Here is a 23,406-nt window from a genome sequence, read left to right on the forward strand (position 1 = left end):
TCAACAAATCCTCTGCCCTCCTCTCCCCAGGCACCATCCCTACCACATAACTCCCAGCAACACCCAGCTCACTACCACAGCTGCACTGGGGAGCTCTCATCACAGCGACCCACCCCTGCAGCCAGCACCCATCCAGGAGGAGCTGGGCAGTGCACACAATACACACAGAGCAACATCACTGACTGCAGTGAGCTCCTGGCAGTGTGCTTTGACCTAACATCCTGTGGATCCGAGTCTCTGGCAGGGAAGACAATTCCTGTGTCCTAGGTACAGGCCAGTGGGACAGCAGGTAAAGCAGCAAGACCTGTGCCAGCGAGATGTTTCCATGCTTTTTCTTCCCATGTCATCTGCTCTCCCCAGGGCTAGAGAAGCCAGGAGATGGAAGGGTTTGTTTTCTCTGCCTGTGGCCTTACCACAGCTCAGGACTCCCTGCTGTGGCACTTTCTCCTGGGCTGAGCCCACCAGGTCTGGTGCTGGGAATTTGGCCAAAATCTTCACTCAAGTACCCAGCAGTGAGCAAAGCACTTCCCATAGGCACCTGCCCTACACCAGCCCCTGCTCACACACACCAAACAGCAGCTCAGATCCCAGCTCACAGCCCTCACCCATGCTCTGGGCAAGGTCAGGGTCATAAATCCACCAGCACCCCCAAATCCACCAGCACAGATGCCAGGGTACCTGCACAGGTACCTGCACAGGGTACCCCACACCCCAGTGGGGTCAGTCACCTGCTGAGAGACTCTCCCCCAGCATAGTGCCATGGAAGAGGAGGGTGCTCTGTTTATGCTATAGGGCAGCCCAGACAAACTTCTACCACTCCCTTGCTCCAGTTTTGGAGGGAAAACCATTTCCCAGCTCCTTTGGGTACTGGCACCAGCTCCCCATTAACGCCAGCAGCATGGCACAGGGGAATTCCTTCCGCCCTGCCTGTGCCAAGGCACACACACAGATGCTCCTTTCCCTTCCAGCTATGTAGGTTAATAACATGCAATGTGACTGCAAGACACAGGGAACTGCAAAGCTATGTCAATATTTAGCTTTTACACATTTGGCTAATTAGAGAGCAACCTGTGATTCCCTCCAAAGGGGGCCCAGCTCCTCTCCCTCCCCTTTTGCACGTTCCCAGTTCAGATGGGGTAAACATCAGGGCATTGTTTCTGGAGTTCACTGGTCACAAATGGTCTGTCCCAAAATGCTGTTCCCAAGCACTGGATGTCAGAAATCATTATGCTAAATAGAGCTTCATGAATGATTCATGGAGCTGGGTTTCACATTAATCAGGCAGAGATGGGCAAGAGCAGCACAGCAGCGCTGTGCCGTGGGTCTTGCACAGGCAATAGCAGAGGTTGGGCCTTCGAGGCACAAATCAGAGGTGTGGTGCAAATCAGAGAAAACACCCTGGTGGAGTCTGACTGAGAGAGACCAAAAGCAGACAGCAGTTCCTTTCCCAAAGACCTTTCTGCTTCAAAAGTTGCTGTGAGTGGATCAGGTTAAGGAGCGCGGGGCCGGCGGCTGCTGCTGCTGCGAGATGCACGACTGCTCCTCACATCAGCTCCAGGCTCCAGCACAGGGCTGAGACAGCACTCAGAGCTCACGTGCTGCCTCCCTGGCTCTCTTCACTGTGCTCACTAGAAATAGAAAAATGGTTTTTTTTCTGAAATGTCATCAGGAAGCTCCATCCAGGACCCAGCCACAGAGGGCTCCTGCCTGGGTGCCACTGTGCATCCCAGCACGGTCTGCCCATCAATGGATATTTTCTTGGGGTGCAAATGCTCCTTCCACTGCTAGATGTGCCCTCTCTTGTACCAAAGACGACAGGGAACAGCCCAAGGTCTCACTGTTAATCTCTCTGACACCATGCTGCCATCCCTTATGCAGGAATCCCTGCCCATGGTGGCTCCCAGCCCTGATGGGAACGGTCTGGAGAAGGCTGCCTGGCCTGAGATGCTCCAGCTGTTTTACAATGAGCCTGGGAATGGCCGATGGCTTTGTTGGATTTGATTTTGGGGGTGTGTCCTGGGTGTTGGAGGACAATGAAACACCCTGGGACACAGACAGAATGGAGGGAGGGGATGTAGTGCTACGAAGATTGCAAGTTGCTGTGAGATGCAGTCAGTGCATGTCATCAGGGCATGTGGAAACTCTCCAGATAGAAATCGTTGCTCTAAAGTGCCTGACCTTAACTGCAGCATCTCCCTGATCCCTCTCCAGAGGTTTTCCATCTCTATAAAAAATAGCCACCGCTGCGCTACAACTCTCCAGATTCTCTCAGGCTTCTGGTTACAGCTTCAGAGCCCAACCACCAGCCAAGCTCTCCAGCAAGTTCAGTGAATGTTCATTAATCTTCCCTGGCTTAGGCACCCCGTGGGCTCAGTAAAGCTCCAAGCCAGAAAAGTTGCAGGCTTGTCAGAGCCGTGGGCTGCAGGCAGGCGACGCGCCAAGAGCTTGTCCTGCGCCCACCACAGTTACTTTCCTGCAGGGGGCTGGATGCTGTGGGTGCATCTGAGGGCTCCAGCGTCTGAAAGAGGTTGGTTAAATAATTTCCAGCATGGAGCAGGCTGATAATCCTCCATCAGCAGCACCTACAGACACTCTATGGCTCTGGGAAGAAGATGAGGGCTGTGGGGACAGGGACCCCCAGGGTCCCCATTCCCCTCTTCCTGCTCAGAGGATGGAATGCTGCCTTCGCTGCTTGGCTTTCCTTTCCTGTCACCCCATGGGCTAGCTGCAGGGAGATGAAAGGCTGCACAGGGACAGCTCATAGCAAGGGAAAGAGAGGCCCAAACCCCTCCAGCTGAAGCAGTACCCTCCTAGAGACTGCAGAAGCCCAGAGGTGGAAAAGCACACCAGCGAGCACAGAAACCGTCAGGGGAAAAGAGTGTTAAGGAAAGCCCAAACATCTTTGCCACTGTGAAATGCAACAGCAGGCTTTCATGACCTAATTTAGCTCTTTCCCTCTGTACAGGGAATTTGGGAAATTCTTTGTGCTTGTCTCCCTGTTGACAGCCAGCTCCATGGATCCTCACTGCTCGCAGGTGCTTGTCCTGCCCCATGCCACCCTCCCACACAGCAGGTACCCAGAGCCTCCCACCTTCTGCAACGGATGTCCAAGGGGATGCAAAAGTGCTTGAAGGTTTTCTTTTTGTAATTGCAGGAGCTCTGCAGACATGTCATATTCTTGCATATTTCCCCCTCTTTTTTAAATTTATTGCTACATCAGCTGTTAAAAAAAAAAAAAGCAACCAAAAAGGCAGAAAGAAGCAAGGGAGGGAAGCAAGGGAGGGAGCTGCCACAAGCTGAGCGCCTTTTGGGATGACTCACTGCAGTACTGAAATGGCTGCTGGCTTCAGACTCACCCTGCTTCTGCTAGCTGCTTCCAGACTGCAGAAGAGACCACGGCAAGAGGCTTCACCCCCTCCCCACCCCCCACCGTCCCTACGTGGAGGATTTGCTCTGTGGTTATTGACATCATTCCCCCCGGGCTTCGGTGGGGGCAGCCTTCCTCAAGAGAGGGAGCTGGGGGTGACATGAAAGGAAGGGATGGAGAGGCGTTTCCAGCTGACCTGATTTTCTGATTTCCCCATCTCCACATCACTGCTGGCTAGCTCAGGAAGGGTGGCAGTGCTGGCCCCTGCTGCGGGGAGCTGTGACCTCCAAGAGTGGCTGCAAACCTGACTGTGCCAAGTATGGGCCCTTGCACCTCAGTTTGTTGGGATAGAGCCTTAAAATGGGACTCTCTCTTTCCTGCCGTGGCTTGCCAGTGTCAGTGAGAAGTCAGGCCAAGAAGCTCTGGTCAGCTAATGGAAGAGCCAGGCCTCTCACATCTGAATTTGTGCAGCCAGTGGAAAATTCACCTCGGGTACCACTGGTGCTGCAGCCAAGTCCCCTCTGAAGGATGCTGTGCTGCCAGCACTAGCCTGTGCACGGCTGGTGCAGCCCAGAAGGTGAACTTCACTTTTCTGCAGCTGCTTCCAGCCACAGCTTTGAGCTGCAATAGTAGGCATGGAGGTGACTCCACTTTGTGCCTTCCCAGCCCCTTCCCAGAGTGCTGCTCTGGCCTGTGGTGTTACAGGGAGAGCCCTGGCAGCTCCATGCCTCTCTTCCCACTCATACCTCAGCTTCCCCTCACAGCCCGGGAGACAGTGAGAAAACCTTCCAGTGCCGAGAGCTGCTTTTTGGGGAAACAGGGCTCAGCTCTCTGCTGTGGCAGTGCAGAAATGAAGCTCTGGTGCAGAGACAGTGCCAGATGGACTGAATACCCTCACAGCATGGGGCTGACTGAGAAATATATTCAGAAGGGAAATGAAAATTCACCCTGATCATTACATGTCAGTGACAGGCAGAGAAAACCCCATGTAGGAGCCAGCCCTCCTCCACAGTGTGTGCTGCACCCCACTGGGGCCCAGCAGCCGCCATGAGCTGGGCTTGTGCATGCCCAGAGCAGATGAAGCTGGGCATGTTTGTCTTGCAGCTCCCAGGGATGCTCAGCCACCCCTAACTGCCATAAAAATAAACGCTTTTTGCTTTATATCACAGAGCAGAGGAATTTCCCCCAGTTGTTGGCTGGTTTTGCTCCTCCTTTTTTCTCTTTTCTTTTCAAAGTCATCCCTTCCCCCTCCCTCCTTCCCATGTAAACAAGCCCCCAGCACACAGGCAGTCTGACACATCACACACATGGAGCCACACTGATGACCCTGCAGCAGCGAGCGGGCGGCTGGCAGCACATGCGGTGCGGGGAGGCTGGCATGCAGGCAGGGGGAAGGATGCTTGCCACCAAAAAGAGCTCTCAGCCACCCACCAGCAAGCCCAGAGAAGGGTGAGCACCCATGGGCTCAAGCTCCTTGGGCTGGAATCAGAAAGCTGAGGGATCCGATGTGGAGGATGGTGCAAGGTCTTGCCCTCTGTGAGCTGCTTCTCTGACACAGCAGCTCCATGCCAGCTGATGGAGTGATGAACCATCGCTGCACAGACATGCAGCCTTAGCCAGCACCCCAGAAAGGTCTCCCATCCTCTTTCCCATTGCTGCTCCAGCAGCTGACTTCTGGGGGAGTTGGTATGCTTGCTGCAGGACCTGGGCTGTGTGGGGATGGTGGCAGCGGCATCGTGCTGACCTAGTGCGTGCCATGCCCAGGACTCACCGCCTTCACCCACTTCCCAATGAGCCTTTAAAGAGACAACAGGGAGCTCAACGAGCCAGGGACGCTTCCCTGGTTACCTACACCACCCCTTCTCACAGCAGAAGATGGAGCAGGATCACATGGAGGGTAACTGCACGGGCAGAGGAGGATCGTCTGCCCAGGGCAGGACAGCACCACTACTGGGACCTTGCTCGTTCTGAACGCTGCACGCCACGGGACACACGCTGCACCCCACGGGACATGCTGCACCCCACAGAGGGCAGTGCCTCCAGTTGAGCAATTTTGGGAAGAGCTGGGATAGAACAGGGCTGAGTGAGACCGCAGCTCCACTAAGAGTGCTGTCGCCTGGGCTGTCCCGGCTGCGGAGGACACATCCAGCAGGTAAGGCTGTCCGAGCAGGCGTTCCCACCGCCTGCTCGGATTTCCCATCCCGCTGCCAGCCCCGGCTCTGCCTTTACAGGGCAAACCACCTGCCTGGCACTGGAGCTGTACCGACCCGCCAGCCAATTTTGCCCAAATCGGATCCCTTGTCTTGCGGTCCCAGTGGGCTTTTCCCGGGGCTCGGAGTGGGCTTCCCCGGAGCTCGGGGAGGACTCCCCCCTGGGCGTCCTCCCTGGGCATCCCCAGACCCGAGCACAGCCCTCAGGGAACGCCCCGGAGGAACTCGGCGGGGGGGATCGTGCTGCTCCGGCCCCATCGTGCCGCCGAGTGGCAGAGGCGGCCGGGAACCGGGGATCTGGAACTGGGAAGCAGGGACCGGCCTCGCCTCCCCGCTCCCGCCCCGCGGCTCTGGGTGGGCCGGAGGGCGGCACCCCCAGAAGGGGGGGCAGCGGGCGGAACCCCCTTCGCCTCTGGACCCTCGGAGCTTCTGCCGCCGCCAGCCTCGTAGGGCTCCGCGGCTCCGCGCCGGGCGCGCAAGCTGCGGCGGGGGCGGCGCCGACGCAGGTGAGCTGTGGCGCGGGGCCGGGCTCCGGTACCCCGAGTGCGGCAGGCACCGGCGCCGCGGGGACCCGGAGCACTGGCACCCCAGGGAGGGGTGCGGAGCAGGGGCACCTGCATCCCCGGGTGCTGCAGGCACCGGCATCGTGGCCACTCGAGGCACCGGCGTTCCGGGTCGCGTGAGATCATCAGCCAGGGGGAAAGTAGGCATCCCGGGAAGCCGGGGTGCCAGCGCCCCCGGGCATTTCGGGGGTCAGCACCCTGGGCCGCGGCAGGCACCGGGGCCACCGGCATTCCCGGGTGAGAGGGCAACCAGAGCAGCGGCATGCGGGGGTGAGGATGGATGCGGGCAGCGGCACACCGGGATGAGCGGGAAGGGAGACACCGACATCCTGGGATGAGCGGGGAGCCGCCGTGCCAGCACCCGCATCCCGGGATGCTGCTGGGACTCGGGCCACAGGGATGCCCCTATGCATTCCTCCGCAGGTGGGTGTAGGACGGTCCCTCTCCCTGCAGCCTTCCTTCGCCGGGGGCTGCATTCTCCTCTTCCCCAGGGAACGGGGAAGGGTGCGGGGATCCCTTCAGGAGAGCCGCGCACACGCTGCCTGGGGTCTGGGAGCGGGGACTGGCACAAGGCATCTGCATCAGGCACTGGGCTACCCGCCGGCAGCAGAAAGCCGAGCTGCTGGTAATCCCTACTCCTGCCTTCCGGAACGAGCTGGGAGTTCCCCCCCGTCATCCACATCCCCAGCCCTGGGCATTTGGGTGGCCTCGGCGTACAGCTGCAGCTTGTGCTCTGCCTGTGGCAGCAGCCAGCAGTGGTAATCTCCCCTCCACCCTCCCCCCTGACCGTCTGCCAACCCCCCGCTAATGGAAGGGCTTGGTCCTGAGCATCTTTAGGTCGATGGGGACAGGGACGCTCAGCAATGGGGATAAGGCTATGCAGGGGCACTTTTGGATGACTAGAAAGCAGGTGTCTCCCCAGTCCTGCCCCGGGACACCATCCTGCAGGTCCTCCAGCCCCACTGCCCCACCCGGGAACCCAAGCTTTTCCCCATCCCCATGAGCATCCAATACAGGACTTCTCCAGAGGTTTGCAGCCACGAGCCCTGCACCCCTGGGACGTGCAGAGTGGCAAGCCGGGGATGACAGGGCATTCGGGACTAAGCTACAGGCAAGGAATAAGGGTTTCCTCCTCTCCGTGTTTCTAATGGCTCCTTTGAGACAAGCCACACGACTCCCCGCTGGGAAGCCTCGCTGAGCTGTAAGTACAGGGCTTTTTATTGGGGCTATTAATTTAAATCCATTGTACCTGGCTGGAAAAGCCTGTGTGCAATACTCCCTACACTTGCTGCATCCTCACTTGAATGTCTATTAGCATCTTCCTTCCCACTCCCTTGAGTCCCCCCTGCCTGTTAGAATAAACATACGTAACTTCCATCTGAAAGCCTTTGTTAAATAAACCCCAACACTGTAAAGTCAAACTCTTCCAGCATTTCTTACAGATACCCTTGAGCTGCTTTTATGCTTTTATTTTACTGTCATGGATGCATACATAGGAGATTTCTTTCTTTCTTTCTCCACAAGATGCATATTCATGTGGATGCCCAACACCCAGCTCACACTGGGCTTGTGTAATTCTGATGGATGTCTCCTTAAAATAGCTTACAGTGTATTCCACAATTTATCAGAAAAGAGGCTGGCTTTCTCTCCTCCATTCTCCCAGCAATTAATGGAAATTTTGAGTGAACTGAAGGAAAATTTGGCAAAGGCATATTATCTCAGGCAGACACATTGGTGTTCTCTAGCTGTTGTGTTTTGAATTAAAAACCCCACCCAACCATCCCAGAGCAAGCTCCTGTTTCCCACCAGATCCCTCTGCAAATGCCAGATGGGTACATGCTTTGATGGTCCAGTGGGCAGATCACACCAGATCTCACTTCAAACACCAGCTTCATTCTGAAGCTGAGCTCAGCTAGTCATAAAACCAGGAGGCAAAAGAGTTATAAAACTATTAATTGTTGCTTTAGATTCCTAGATGAAAGCTGTATGTGGGCAGAAATCATTTGCTCTGTTCAGAAGCCAACATCAGAACAGAGCACCTCAGACAGTCTGTGACCCTTTTTGGGAGGGAAGGAGGGATTTCCTTTGGGTACAAATATTTGCACCCCTTTTTTTGTCTGAGCTAGAAGACAGGTGGGAGCCAGCTCCCTCCTGGCTTCATGCCCCATCCCAGCCGCCAAACCATCTTGTCTTCGGTGTCTGTGACATTTGGCCTGGTCTTCTGGAGTGGAGAGAAGCTGAGGATGGGTGTGGAATAAGCTGGATCCCACAAACCCACCCCCACAGCCCCTGTGTGTGTTGGTAGCCTGAATGCATGAACATCCTTCTGGAAGGAACCTGGATTAGTCATACCAACCCCACAGATGGGCTGTGTGATGTCTTCTCTGGAAAAGCTAATCTGTCACAGAAATTCCAATTTATCCCTGAAAAGGAGTGTTTACCCCCCTTTCCCTCCCTTGCTTTTGTCTTAAGCACTGAAAAACCTGATCCTTCCTTTTTTTCCCCTCCCCTTTGAAAGGCAAGACAATGATTCCATCAAGCTTTGAGGCTTATCACAAGGCTGTTGCCTCCTCCAGACATGGTGTAAGGGGAAGCACTGGCTCTGTAGTGCAAAGCCTGTGTCTTTAAGGAGCCCTGGCTGGGAGATGCAGTGGAGTTAGCAGATGCCTTTGCCAGGCTATTTCACATGAATCTAGCATTTGCTGCACCCATAGGCCTGCTCAGCACAGAAACAGACCTTTGGGGCTTGCTTTTAACCATTTCACATTTACATGCGACCAGTTCACATTTAGATGTGAAAATGTCCCCTAGATCCCTCCCAGTCAGACAAACCTTTTACATCATATTTCTCAGACACTGGCAAACACACTGAGCCCTTCCTGGGCTTTGGGTTTTCCTCCATAAACCCCATGAGATGAGTGACACAGGGCTGGGGTGCAAGGGGGGCTGGGATTCTCCTGGGCAGGGTGGGGACCTGCCTCCTGTCAATGACCTGGCTTGGGCCTTGGTGGCTGCTGTTGGACCGGACCGTCCTGGTGTGGTGGCACCTCAGCATCACCATGGGCACTGTGGTTGTCTTTTCCCTCAGCTTCACCTGTCTGGCTGCAGCCTCTGTCCCTGGTCACCTAAAAGTTTGAAAACCTCAGTGGGTGACACAAGACACAAAATGGGAGGGATTTTTCTAATAAGCTGCTGGCTGATTAAAACCAGGGAGGGAAGCCTTTAGGATGGGAGACAGGACAGTCTGGAGGTCACAAATGCCTCAGTGATCACTGCAGCAAAAGCATCAGTGGCTGCAGAAACCATGTTGGAACCCTGAAAGTGTAAGCAGAACTCAGGAGCAAGTCATCCCTAACAGAGGCATTTTCCCAAAGCAGCTAATGTGCAGGGGAAAAGTTTAATCCTCCATCAGGAGATCAAATGCAGTGTCCCTACTGAGGACACCCAACACCCCCATGGCAGGAGTGTGTGTGTGGGGGGGATTGTGTGGGTGCAGGGCTGCTCCACATAGTATGATGAATAAGGTAGGTGGGGAAGTCTGATTTCAAGGTGACTTAGGAAGACCCCCAACCTTTCTAGCTGTCTTTTCATCCTCAGCTTCTGTTCAAGACATTGGAAGGATGTGGGAATGCTGTTCTTTGTTCCCTGATGGAACTGCTGCTCATTAAAAATGGAATTTCTAGTGGATGGAAAAGCTCAGCTCCCTGAGATTGAAATTCCCAAAACCCAATAGAAATAAAAACTTTGGTTTCTATTTCCCTGCCAAGATGGAGATTTTTAATTCAGTCATTGATGATTCTGAACCATGGTTTTTTTATGCTTTAATGTTAATAAAAGTAACCTGAATCCTTTACACAGCAGAACACACACGAAGAAACAAAGCAGACAGATGAGTTGTTTTGACACTTCTCCCACCAAAATTCACTCTAAAACAGACACCTTCTGTGAAAACACTTTGATTTTGGCAAAACTGCCTTTGTTGCTGGGATCACTGCACCATCTAAAGACTTTTTGACCAGGTCTAATTAGCAGTGTAGAGAGTGGGGCTACAAAGCCTTTTGCAGAATCACTGCGGTGGTGATTCTATGAGATTCCTCCCCCCCCCGCCATGGGATAGGCTCTTTGGGGGATAAATCCTCTCTTCAGTGATGAATTACCTATCTGAACAAGGAAAGCCTTGTGGATGAGGGGCTGGAGGTGCAGTAAGCTGCCTTTCTTAGGTCGTTAGCAAAGGGAGGAACTTTGAGAGGTGAAAAAAGGCAAGGAAAAGTTGCAAAATCATCAAAAATCATCAGCTTGCTGTTTTTTTTCCTTCCATATCACTGAAGAACAGCTGTCCTAAGCTGCTTCTCTACCCTCCCCTCTCCTTTTTCAAGAATCTCACTGTTCAAAATGCAAACATCCCTCCTCTCTCACCCCTTCTCGCTCCCCAGGGTGCTTCGTGCGCCCTCTCACCCAGGAGCACCCAGAGCGGAGGAGCCATGCCTCCCCTCCAGCCCTGCCGTGTCTCATCCACAGGTGGAACCAGCTCCTGCTCTGCTGATCATGGTCAACAAGACCTTAACTTACTGGGGTCCCAGCTTTGAGGAGGATGTGATCAACATCAACGTGGGGGGTCTGAGAAGGCGGCTCAGCTCCAGCGCCCTCTCCAAGTTCCCCGACACGCGCCTGGGACGCCTGCTCTCCTGCGACTCCGAGGAGTCCATCCTGCAGCTCTGCGATGACTACGACGTGAGCGCCAGGGAGTTCTACTTCGACCGGAACCCAGGCTTCTTCCTCTACGTGCTCCACTTCTACCAGACAGGCAAGCTGCACGTCATGGAGGAGCTCTGCGTCTTCTCCTTCTGCCAGGAGATCGAGTACTGGGGCATCAACGAGTTCTTCCTGGACTCCTGCTGCAGCTACCGCTACCACGAGCGCAAACTGGAGAGCTGGCATCACAACTGGGACGAGGAGAGCGAGGTCAGCAGCGTGGACACGTCCCCTGACGAGATCTCCGACATCAACCACGACCTGCTGCGCTACAGCACGCTGCGCTGCGGCAACCTGCGCAAGCGCCTCTGGCTCACCATGGAGAACCCCGGCTACTCCATCCCCAGCAAGCTCTTCAGCTTCGTGTCCATCAGCGTGGTGCTGGTCTCCATCGCCACCATGTGCATCCACAGCATGCCCGAGTACCAGCAGGTGGATGAGAACGGCCACGTGCTCGATGAACCCATCCTGCACAAGCTGGAGTATTTCTGCATCTCCTGGTTCACCTTCGAAGTGTCTTCCCGTCTCCTGCTTTCCCCCAACCCCAGGAAGTTCTTCAAGCACCCTCTGAACCTGATTGACATTGTCTCGGTGTTGCCCTTCTACTTCACCCTCATGGTGGACTTGACCATGGGCAGTGACTCAGAGCTGGGCAACCTGGGCAAGGTCGTGCAGGTGTTTCGGCTCATGAGGATATTCCGGGTGCTGAAGCTGGCTCGGCACTCCACTGGGCTGAGGTCTCTGGGGGCCACCTTGAAGGTAAACTGCCTCTCTGTCTCCTTTTCTCCTCTTAGTCTCTGGGTGGGAAGAAGACCTTCGACATGGCTGGGGAACGTGGACATTCCCATTCTCAGTGAGCTGCCCGCTCTGAATGATGCCTGGCAGGCTTGCTTTGGGTGGTGGGCTGGGCTGGGGGGTTGTACGCCTGCTAAAGCAACCAAGTGTGAGGAGCACTTGCATGAGTCTGCTTTGCACACACACTCAGAGGAGACAGCAGGTCACCCTGTTTCTTGCAGACTTTGCTTCATGTAGAACTGGCGCTTCTAGGGGCTTCCACCCCTCTGCCAGCATGGTGTGCAAGTGGTGCAGCAATAGACTCAGCCATGCATAGTTGGATGGTGATGTCCCGCCAGAAGTGTATCAGTGTGTAGCTAGGTGGAAAGCACCCTGCTGAGCAGGGCCTGGGCCAGTCAGCAGCTGCTGGGTGTGCCAGTACCAGTGTGTGTGGCTTGGAGCTGCTCCTGTCCCCAGTCTGGAGAAGGGGGAACCTGCTAAGGGCATGATGCCAGCTGGCCAGAAGCCAGTGCCCAAACTATGGTGTTTTCCCATCTAGGGAGATGTAGAGATCCTGGTCGAGCTGAGCTGACACTTGGATGCTCCAGGACATGATGAGGTTTGGACTGGCACATGGTTAGCAATGGGTAGAGCAGAGCAGCAACAGAAAATCAAAGGGTCTGGGACAAACAGCCCAAGGCAGGCTCCATGCCCTTAGCAGAGCCTGAGTGGCCACCAGCTGCAGGGCTGAGGAGAGGTGGCCCCAGGACCATGAAGTCCTCAGGAGGAAGAGATGGATGAGAATATGCTGAGGCAGTGAAGGACCGGGATCCATCCTGAGGGGTGATACTCCTGCAGCTTTGGTAAGAGGATGTCCTCATCCTCTGTAGTGTGCCCTAAGGCTGTGGTGCTCCAGACTCTCTCTGCAGCACCCCCAGGCTCTGTGGACAGACCAAGAGCAGTTGTGATAAGTGTGAAAGCATGAAGCGGTCATGAATCCTCACCAAGCTGATGCTGCAGCCCCAGCCTCCATTGCTGCATCTCAGCTGTGCATTGTGGACCTGCCACAGTGCCCTGCATGGGTGTCTGTTCTCCCATACTGTTTCGCCCTCCTCTCTCCCCTCTGTGCTGAGTGCCATGTGCCCAAAGCTGGGGAGGGTGAAACTGTCCCCTCACCTCCTTTGCTCACAGAGAAAATCCAGCCTGATGTGGAGGCCAGCTAAGCTCAGCCTTTGTCTCTGATTTTTGGTGACCACATCATGAGAAAACTGAAAAGCCAAACCTCAAGCCTGCCAGGACACAAAGTGACAGTCAGTGCCCCATCACACATGGACCTCACGCTGGGCATGAGGGAATGGTCACCATGGCAAACCTCACCTCATGGGACTGTCTCTTGTCCCCACATTTAAACCAGCAGACAGGTTTTCCAAGCATTGCTCACACACATATCCTTGTGCTTTCCCCCCCTTCAAACAAATGTGTGCCAAAGAAACAGCCAAGGAGAGCAATCTTCATCTCAGAGCTTGGAATTCCACCCCAGGGACACCGTCCTCCCATTCAGTGCTTGGCAGGGGCCAGAACTGCAGCTTCTGGTGCTGCTCCCACCAGAGGGCCATGACAAGGGTGAAGTGGGCTCAGATGCTGCTGAGGACATCCTATTAGTCATGGCAGAGCCAGCAAGGGATGTCCTGGTGTCAGCAGGACTTGATTGCCAGGGTTGGACCTATTCCCATGGGTGAGCCATAGAGAAAAACAACCCTTGAGGGAGTGAATGGGGATGGGCAGAAGGAAAGGTTTTCTGCCAACTGCTGCTGTGAAGCAGGACCAAGCCAACACTATTCCTGCAAAGCCCACAGGGCATAACTGGGGAAAAAACCCTCCTGGCATCCTCAAAGCCTGCTGAAAATAGCTTCCAGGGAGCATTGTTTGAAGTGAAGATACCTGAAACCCTACCTGCATCATACTTACTTGGGAATGCTCACCTTGAGAGAGCAATTAGGAAGTGACAGACCTGTGTTTCACTGCTTGTGAAACTGAAACACAGTTGTCCATGTGAGAACGCTCCCTGGACCTTGCCTGGGCTCCCTTTGAGTCTGAACAACACATTGCAGCAGAGCAGTGACTGACAGGTTCATTTGCATCTCATGAAGCAGCAGATGAGGTTCAGGGAGCCAGCAGCAGCCCAGCTCCAGCCTCTCTGAGCCACTGATTCACCCGGGGGGGGTACTGGAAGGTGCTGCTTCCTGGGGACTCGGGAGCCGGCTGGAAATGGGGATGAGTGGAGACACAGACCTGATTCAGCAGCCTGGTCTTGGGATTTACTGAGCACAGAAACTACAAGCCCTTGTTAATCATGATTTACTTCCTGTTGCAGGAGCACAAGGCAGTGGCAGAGGAGTTAGAAGCTGTGGATGTCTGGGAAGCTGGAGTGAGGAATTGCTCCCTGCCACCAAAGTATCAGCAGAGGGGTTTCTGCCATTTGTGCATCAGAAACTCTGCCCAGTTCTCAGATGGCTGGAGGCCTGGTGCAGGGTCTAGTTGAGGACAGGCTGCCCACATGCCCCTGCTTCTCCTCCCTGCCCTGGGTGCCATCACCCTGACTGCTGGTGCAGCTTCCTGGGTGTGGGACTGGGGCTGGGCTCCCACTGGCAGTCAAGAGGTGCTAGGCACTGAGTAATTTAGGCATCTGCAGGGATCTTCAGGAGCTGCTGTTTGTCCTTTAAGGGGCCTAAATACACAAATAAGTTGGAAGAGACAGAGCTGCAGGTCCGCAGACAGCAGATGCATCATCCTTCTGTTGCCACCCTAGGCTGTCTCCTTACTGGGTCCCCACACTGGTAGCTCTGGCCAGGCTCAAACCAGGCTCTTCCACTACATTTGTCTTCTACTGTACTGGAGGAAAGGTGTACACCCAGTGTGAAAAGGAGCCCACACGTGGCCCATGGCTGTCCCAAGGGCAGGCAGCCCTTCTGCCAGGTCAGGAGCCCACAAAGGCTGCTGCTGGGCTGGCTGTTTCCCTGGAGCCTTTTATTATGCAGTATCCCCTCTCCCAAGGTTGTCTGCTTGCCAAAACCACATCTCCACCTGAACCCCAGCTAAGCTGCATCCCACCCAAACCCCAGCTGCAGCTGCCTGCCCCTGGATCAATGAGCAACTTTTTGAGGATAAATAGCTGCAGAGAGGTGACAGCCAGTGCCTGAGAACCAGCTGGCAGAGTTTTGGAGCCTCCCCTGTGACTTAAGTCCTGACTTTGCTGGTGAATTAAAGATATATCAAGTTGCCTGATGTCCCCCCTCACCTTCCCCCTCCAACACATCCCTGGGCCATAATCAATACTCTTTAAACATGGATAAGGGTTTGGGGCTCTGCTGCTTCCCAGCTGGGACATATAAATGTGATGTTGAGAGCCAGGCAGGAGCAAGGCTTTGGAGGCCAAGTGATACATCCTTGAAACAGCTGTGAGCTGTTTGTCCTTCTGGAGGAGCTCCCTTGGAGATTCTGTAGGGCATTTGCAGCCACAGGCGATGGTGGAGGAGGAGACTATTTCCCCTTGGTATTACTGGCATTATCTGAGCAGCTTCTGCCAGCAGTCTAAGCCAAATCTTCTTGCTCCCTGCCATGAATCCACCTCCTTTATGTTTCATGTTGACCATGGAATCTCTTTCCCCACATCTTCTGCTGTTTGCTTTGCTCAGATGTTTTGTGTAGTCATTATGAGGTCTCCCATAATACATTCTCTGCCTGCTAGGAGACTGGGGGTGGGGAAGCCACCATCAGAGCTCTTTCTGCAAGCTGCAGATCAATGGCAGAAACATCTAAGAGATTCATTTGTGACAATCCAAAAGCAAGGGGATTAGCCATGCTGTGAGGGTGGCAGTGGCTTTGGCACTGGTTGTGGTTAGTTTGGCCCTGCCAGGGACGAGGAGGTCTGTGGTCCCCTCCCAGTCTGTGAGGCTTTAGGGGCAGGCTGTGGTGGGGGTCCCTATCTCCACTCTCTGCAGGGCTCTTGGCTCAAACCTTGCCAGCTGCAGGGTGGGAGCTGGCTGCCAGCAAGACCAGCACTGACCCAGTTCTGGCCCATGGCAGTTTGCCTGGTCCCAGCTTGTCCTCTGGCAGTCCCCTTCCCAGTGTCACCTGCTGTCTTATCCCCCAGATTCCCACTGCATTTTCCATCCCCCAGGCTCTTGGCACAGGTTTATACTTTGCTCAAAAATTAAGAATATCCAAAGAAATATTGCAACACCAATCATGGAATCATGGAATGGTTTGGGTTGGAAGATAACCTTGTTCTGAGCCCCCTGCCATGGGCAGGGACACCTTCCACTAGAGCAGCTTGTGCAAAGTTCCATCCAATCTGGCTTTGAACACTTCCAGGGAGTGGACATCCACAACCTCTCTGGACAACTTGTAATGTCTTAGTTTGAGGCCAGAGAAATGATGGCTTCTTTGCAGAGTGTTGCACATATCTACCACCAGTCTGTCTCCCCATGTCCCACATGGGAGGTTAGGTGTCCCATGGCCTCCTCTTGGACTCTTCAGGCTTGGGCTCATGGAGTCAGGGCATGCAGCACCCTTTGGGGGACGGGTGCTAAGACCAGTTCATGCTGATGCTGGATGGATCCCTGGGCTAACCTGATGACCAGGGCTGCTTGGTTTCATGGCAGCTGTGAGGTTCACTTCAAGTCTCCCATGGAGGAGAAAAAGCTGAAGGGAAATGTTGTTCTCTCAGAAGCAGTTGTTTCTGCAAGAAAACTCTCTGCTACATGTGGACATGGGGTTAAATGAATGCTGGGACTGTAAATGGTGATGGGGTATAGGAGGGATCAGGTCTCTGGGGCTCTGGTTTTGGGGTCTCCAGCAGCTGGGGAGCCCAGAGCTGAGCCTACAGGAGAGACACACATCCTCCTGCCAGCACATCACCAGAGCCAAGGGAAGATACAAATCTCTCCACTTAGAGACTGCCTATTAGGTGGTTTCTGGGGACTTCTCAAGATAAAAGGAAAAGGTGTTGGAATATTGTTAGCTGGGACCGGGTCAGAGTGAGGGCTGGAGGCAGAGGATGAGCCTCTGCCTGGGAATCCTGGCTAGGAGCACAAGGTCCTCCTTTCTGCCTGGCACTGCCTCTTCCTCATGGGCTGGTGGAGGGCAGTGGGGTGGCTGTGGGTGCCAAGGCTGATTTCCCAGGGTGGGTCACTCATGCACCCTGCAACGGGTCTCAGCCCGGCCCTGCAGCAGGACATCCCCTGGCAGAGGTGGAGAGAGGCAGCGAGCTCCTGACAGAGGCGTGTGGGGAGCCTGCGTGAGGGCTGCACTCACGCCGTGGCAATCCCAGTGGGATGGGTGGGGTGGCCCTGCTGACCTCTGCTCTGCTTTGCCTTCCAGCACAGCTACCGGGAGGTGGGGATCCTGCTGCTCTACCTGGCCGTGGGGGTCTCTGTCTTCTCTGGTGTGGCCTACACTGCTGAGAAGGAGGAAGACGTCGGCTTTGACACCATCCCAGCGTGCTGGTGGTGGGGCACGGTCAGCATGACCACGGTGGGCTACGGTGATGTGGTGCCTGTCACCGTGGCGGGCAAGCTGGCCGCCTCAGGCTGCATCCTGGGGGGCATCCTGGTTGTGGCACTGCCCATCACCATCATCTTCAACAAGTTCTCCCACTTCTACCGCAAGCAGAAGGCGCTGGAGGCAGCTGTGAGGAACAGTGGGAAGAAAACCCCTGAGGATGTGGAGAGCACCTGCAGCCAGGACCGAGACTCAGAGGCTCTGAGCGAGACCTCCCTGGGCAGAGGCAGCCCTGACCGCCGCGGTCTGACCCCCAGTGCCCACCTCACACCCTGACCCCATGGCACACGTGGGACTCACGTTCTCACTGGGGGCACGGCTGTGGCAACAGGACACGGTGGGGGAACCAGTCTCTCCCTATCTCACACAGCACCTGGCATCAATCCCTCAGTGAAGGACAGAAGGGTTTGGAGGAGATGCCCAGCGGGTGCCAGCTGCTGCCAGTCCCCAGGAAGCAGTGTCTGGGTCTTCCTGGACATGTCTCAACCTTCACCCAGCCATGGTGGCCCTGCTCCTCTGTGGCTGCGAACAGAGGCTGTGGCACTGGATGTGCCCTGGCAGAAAGGCAGTGAAACAAAAAGAAATGCAGGTGACCCCTGACAGGCCCTGCCCTGGCTGTGTGGAGAAGACTTTCCTCTGCTCTGAGGTTCTGTGCTGTCCAGGATGAGACTGAATAGCTGGAAGGTGAGGCAGCCCCTGACCAGGCTGGCTGCCCTTGCAGGTTCTGTGCCAGGTTGGTATCAGCTCCAGCCCCAACCTCATCCTACCCACAGCTGGAAATGGCCTCCAAAGGCTCAGCTGCCCTGACAGCTGTAGGGGGAAAGGGGGTTGGAAATTAATCTGTATGAGAGGGGAGGTGGTGTCCAGCTCAGGGTGAGTCCCACTGTCCCCAGCCCCTGCAGTGGGATCAACTGGAACTCACCTTCCACTGCAGCTGGATTTTAACTGGTCTCCTGCACTGGCACTACCCAGAGCCCCCAGGGATCTGGAGCTGTCCCAGTAGCATGGCACAACTGGGAGCACTGTCTATGAAGTGGGGACATCAGGCTGGGATGATCAGGCTAAGGAATGCTGTCCTCTGAGGAAGGAGCAGCAAGGGGGGATGAGGCCTGGGGAGGCCTTGGGGCCACCCTCGGGGGGCTCTTCCCCAAAGCCCTTTGCCCCATGGGGCATTTGAGAGCAGCTGCTCTCTGTTCCTGCTGGCACCCAGCCTCCAGGGCAGAGAGGGGACAGAGTCCCTGCAAAGGGCCACCAGGGAGCAGACTTGGAGGGACAATTCTAGGCATGGAGAAGCTGTCTCTGCCAGTACTGTATGTTGCTATTCTCACTGTAGGAACGGCTGCCAGGCAGGGGCTGTGGCAGCTCTCTGTGGGGTAGAGGAGATGACCAAAACCAGCTGGGTTTGAGCTGGTCCCCATCACAACTTCCACAACTGCTGTCTCGTCCCTCCTTGCCTCGGAGCCAGGCTGTCAGGGGGTGTGGGGGGTGTTGTGTGACACTGCCCCAGGCATCCACTCTGTGCCTGCAGGGAGCTGAGCTCCCTCGGTACCAATGCACCCCTCTTCCCTTTGCAGGGAGAGAGCACCCCCATGTCCTCAGAACAGCTGGGGCAAGAGGATCTCACACTACTCATCACCACCACCTCTGGGTGCCTCAGAGCTGTGGGCAGGGAGGTGTGCCCAGAGCCCCCAGCCCCTTTCTTGCCTGGATTCCCCACCCAGCTGAGCATGTTCAGGGCTGCTTCCAGCACAGCATTAACTCCCTGCAGTCTTACCTTGTCCTCCCCCATTCTCTGTGGCAGCTGTGCAGCTCCTTCATGCACAGAGGAATACACTCAGCAATGCATAGCCCAAGCAGGAGAAATGTACCCCCTGCAATCACTGAATCAGCTCAAAAATCTGTTGCTGGCTGCAGGATGGCTTCAGGCCTTGGTGTTTGCCACCAGCTGTCCTGGATGGCTCTCGGCACGGCTGCAGCTGCCAGCAGTGATCCCGGGGAAGAAAAGACAGGTCCAGCCTTTCTGAAGCCCAGTGGGACTCGGGGAGAGGTCCCCAAGGAACAGTGCTGTGGGACTTTGGGGGGAGGGGGGTGTGTGCTCATGCTTCTGGCATGATCAAGTCTTCCAGTACTGATAGTTTGTGCTTCGCTCCGCGCTCAGGCTCACTGTGAGCTGGGAGCAGTGAGCTCCATCCCCTGCTCCGACCGGTGCCCGCCACGCTGTTACTTGAATGAAAGGGAGGAGTTCCCCCTTCTGTCCATACATATTCCAGTAGCAAGATGTATTCAAATGTGAAGCCTGAATTACATGTACTAATTAAAAGGCATTATGCAAATACTTACAAGAGCATGTAAATTAGTTTTCTATCTATGCATGGGATGCATACTGTATATTTTATTAAAGACTGAAGTGAACGGCTCCGGAGGCTGCTCGTGTGTTCTCGTGCTCCTGCAGTGCTTCAGCTGAGCTGGGGCTGGGTCGGGGCTGTATAAGCAGCCCTCGGGGAACAGGAGCAGCTGGACTGCTCCTGGAGTAACTGCAGGTCATAGAATTGAATTGTTTGGGTTGGAAAAGGCCAGTAAGATCATCGAGTCCAACCATTGACTCAGCACTTCCAGGTCACTACTAAACCATGTCCCTCAGCACCGCAGCTATGTGGCTTTTAAATCCCTCCAGGGATGGGGACTCCACCACTGCCCTGAGCAGCCTGTTCCAGGGCTTGACAACCATTTTGGGGTAGAAATATTTCTTAGTGTTCAACCCAAATCTCTCCAGTGCAACTTGAAGCCATTTCTTCTCATCCTATTCCTTGTTACTTGGGAGAAGAGACCAACCCTCACCTGGCTCCAGCCTCCGTTCAGGGAGCTGTAGAGAGCCACTTTCAGTCACCTCCCAGGGAGGAGATATCCCACCAGTGTCCAGCTACTTCAAGAAGCAGGGGGTGTTCTTTGGGAGTTAACTCTGTTGTGTTTCAGAGGGTGCTTTGTGCTCTCATGCTGCTTGGGCTTTATCTTGAAAGGCTGAACTAGCTCCTCATGCTGGAAATGGCTTCTCTGATGCTGTGCAATGAGGAGGTGTCTCTGGGCTGCTGGTCTGCAGGGGCTGGCTCGGGAGGGGAAGCTTTCATGCTGCTCTGCCTGTGTCAAGTGCATTCTTCTTCTAGATGTGACAGGAGGGTAGGGTTAAAAATAGAGTTCCATCTTTATTCCTCTTATTGAAGAGTTTTTCCATTTCATAAATTGAAATCCACCTGGTGCTACTCTTCCCCCAAATCTCCCCCAACTTGGGGGTGAAAAGCAAGGCAGACCCCGCTGAGGAGGGGCTGGTGTTACAGAGCTCCAGGCTTGGGTTTGGAAAGCCACGAAAGCCACTTTCCCTTTTTAGCCTCCTGCTCTCTGTGAAGACATTAGGATTTGCGTGGCCATGAGTAACTGCACCAGGCAAATCCTCCCACTGCTGTGCAGGCAGAGCTAAGCAGAGCTTGTGTTCTGCAGAGCAGGGAAGAGCTGGGTGCAGGAAGGTGCCCAGCACCAGAGGAGTGGGTGAGGACAGCCCACGTGCGCGTTAGCAAGGCACTGCTGCACACAAGGGGCTGCCAGGACTGGGCTGACTATTGCTAAAGCAAGGAGGAAATTCCTCTCTTCTGCTAATCCCTACTCAGTTTTCCTGAGGGTGACTGCGTTGCCATTTGGTAGGGTGGGGAAATCAATTGAACACTTTATCAGGTTCCACAAAAAGCTGCTCTCCACGCTCACAGAATGATCGATGAAAGAGCAACTCTTTTGCCTCCAGAAAATGGTGATTCAGGAGTGACCTTATTAAGCTGTTTCATGCAGCTGAGAATTAGGCAACTCTGCTCAGAGACAAAGTAAATTTCATTAGTTCTGTTTAAAACCTGTTTTCCTTTGGCACCTTTCAGATGCATGACTACCCTGAGCCTGTGCTCTCGGCTGGTGACTGGAAAACTGGTAGGTTTGAAAGGGCTTGCACTGTAGGAAGGGAAGACTCCTTCCTGGAAGTGTTTCTGGGATCTCTCCTGCTCATGGGCTCCTACAGCCCTGCTGATCTCAGCAGAGTTCAGGAATCAGACAGCAGAGCTGACTGCTTGAGCATGTGTGTGTTAAATCAGTGTCACTTGCAGTTCCTTATTTGCTGAGCTGTGCTTGGGGACCAGCAAACAGTGCTGTAACTCACTTCTTTTTAAAAAGCTATGCTAGAACAGTCTCTCCTGGTACTAAGAAAGCCCTAAGGGCTGCATATGCTCATGGGTTCACTCCAGCCTCTACCTGAACCACAGCTATTAGCTATATTGAAGGAAACATGACCTCAAGGCTTTTGTTCTAACCATTTGAGATAGCTTAACAAATAGCCTCAAAGGTGTGGAATTAAGGTAACCAAAACCACCTAGACAGGTCACACAACTACAGGAAATGAAAACCACAGGCCAGGGCAGAGAAGCACAGTACCAGTGGTGGATGTTCACAGCCAGACACTGAATCTGGTGTGAGGAACAGAGAGGAAGAACTGCCCTGGCACCTCATTTTCCAGATCATCCCCATTATGGTCAGTGAGTGATGGTCCAGAGCTTGGGAGCCTCTTGGGTCTGGGGGAGGTCTCACCCTACAGCTCAGCTGTCCACTGATAGTGCAGAAGCAGGTCTGCAAGAAGCTGCTGTGATCGCTTTGGATGGGATTCAGGGACTCTGGGCTGCCTCCACTTCCAGCGCTGCATTCATTTTAACAGCAACAACCTGGAGGGGAGCAGAACAGACTGTGCCTCATAGATGGAACTGAATTGTTTTAAAGTCTTTAATCAAATTGGCCATCTTCCTGGACTCCTAAATTAAAGGACAATTAAGTCACTTTCAGACCGGAAAGAGCTGATGAGTGTTTCCTGGTTTGACTCTTTACAATTTTGCCAGAGTGATTAATGCAATGAAAAACTGTCATCTCTCAAGGCAGGGCTGTCAGCCAACACTCAAAGCATTTATCTAAAGCACATGCTCAGGCTCTTTTGGCTTGTGGACTGGAGGAAATGGGACAGAATCAGAGTGTAGGAACGAGTAGCTGGGCACAAAGGACGCTGGCAGAGCAAGGCCTCTACCTTAGTGCTGACAATTGTTACAGGACAAGAAAAACTGCTGGTGCTATGGGCTTTGTGAAAAGCTCACTTTTCCCCCACAGGGGAGAAAAACCTGGCTAAACACCAGCCCCAGTTCCTGGCAGTGCTGATTTTGTTAGTTACACCTAATTAACTGCAACTCTCTCTTCAAATACCTGAAAGGAGTTTGTAGTGAGGCACAGGTTGGTCTCTCCTGCCAAGTAACCAGCAACAGGATGAGAGGAACAGGCTGCCCAGGGAGGTGGTAGAGTCACCATCCCCACAGGTGTTCAAAAATGTGTGGACATGGCACTTTGGGACATGGTTCAGTGGTAGACGAGGGTTAGGTTGACAGCTGGACTTGACAATCTTAGAGGGCTTTTCCATCCTTAATGATTCTATGATTTGATGCTGAATACTGGTGTGCCACGTCCCCAGCCTGCAGGCAGTGCATGGGAATGCTGCAGCTGCAGCTGCCTGGGAGTGCTGCACTGGGAGTGCAGCCCTGCCCTCATGCTGGGGCTCCACAAGATCCTCATATTGTCTCTGAGAACAGGCAAGAGCTCCAGGCTTCCCCCATTACTAGAAATGCCTGCAGTCTCCCTTTCTTTGATTCTCACGCTCCTTCCTAACATTTAAAAGCTCAGATCTATTTTGTTTCTTCCGGGACTGCTAACCAAAGCTGACTGCTGAATGAATTCTGTCTCTGCTCCACTTAGTCATCCCTTCAGGACAGATTTAGTAACTGCTCAGGGAAACCACATAGAAGCCAACAGTTCACCATCGAAGGCAGCACCCACTCACTGTCAGCCTCATCTTTTCCAGAGCTAGAAAGCCAAAAGTGCAGCAAGCCAGGCAGAATGGGGCCAGCCAGCCTCCAGCCTCACCTGCAGTGCAGGGATGTGGATACATTGATGGCTACCCAGTCCCAAACCTGGCTGCAGTGTGAAGAGCAGAGACAGCAAGTGCCTACAGCAGAGCTCACCCTCCCCGTCTGCCAGAGCACTACTTGGGGCAAAGGAACCTCCTCTGCACTGCAGCTCCAGGCTGTCCACGCTCCTGCTGCGAGGAAACCACCAG

The 23,406-nt window shown here is 54.3% G+C and overlaps 1 protein-coding gene across 6 annotated transcripts; it reads left to right on the plus strand.

The window, feature by feature from the left end:
- The first annotated feature begins 4,672 nt into the window (after window positions 1-4,672).
- On the plus strand, window positions 4,673-19,203 carry LOC104308752 (potassium voltage-gated channel subfamily S member 1). Of its 6 annotated transcripts, XM_054173459.1 has the most exons (4): window positions 6,101-6,563; window positions 7,063-7,341; window positions 10,659-11,651; window positions 17,049-19,203. In XM_054173459.1, exons 3-4 carry the CDS (start codon window positions 10,686-10,688, stop codon window positions 17,502-17,504), a joined length of 1,422 nt encoding a protein of 473 aa, XP_054029434.1. In that variant the 5' UTR covers window positions 6,101-6,563; window positions 7,063-7,341; window positions 10,659-10,685; the 3' UTR covers window positions 17,505-19,203. The 6 variants fall into 6 exon arrangements, with proteins under 6 accessions (XP_054029433.1, XP_054029435.1, XP_054029434.1 ...); XM_054173458.1 differs by lacking the exons at window positions 6,101-6,563; window positions 7,063-7,341 and adding an exon at window positions 4,673-5,519; XM_054173460.1 differs by lacking the exons at window positions 6,101-6,563; window positions 7,063-7,341 and adding an exon at window positions 5,860-6,083.
- Window positions 19,204-23,406: the final 4,203 nt, after the last annotated feature.

The sequence above is a fragment of the Dryobates pubescens genome, chromosome 26 (genome assembly GCF_014839835.1).
Source record: "Dryobates pubescens isolate bDryPub1 chromosome 26, bDryPub1.pri, whole genome shotgun sequence".
Taxonomy (NCBI): Eukaryota; Metazoa; Chordata; class Aves; order Piciformes; family Picidae; genus Dryobates; species Dryobates pubescens.

Coding starts and splice junctions, on each gene's coding strand:
- LOC104308752 (XM_054173455.1), top strand. CDS start 6,540: ATGCCCCTATGCATTCCTCCGCAG. Junction 6,564..10,658: donor CCCTATGCATTCCTCCGCAG/GTGGGTGTAGGA, acceptor TCTCATCCACAG/GTGGAACCAGCTCCTGCTCT. Junction 11,652..17,048: donor CTCTGGGGGCCACCTTGAAG/GTAAACTGCCTC, acceptor TTTGCCTTCCAG/CACAGCTACCGGGAGGTGGG.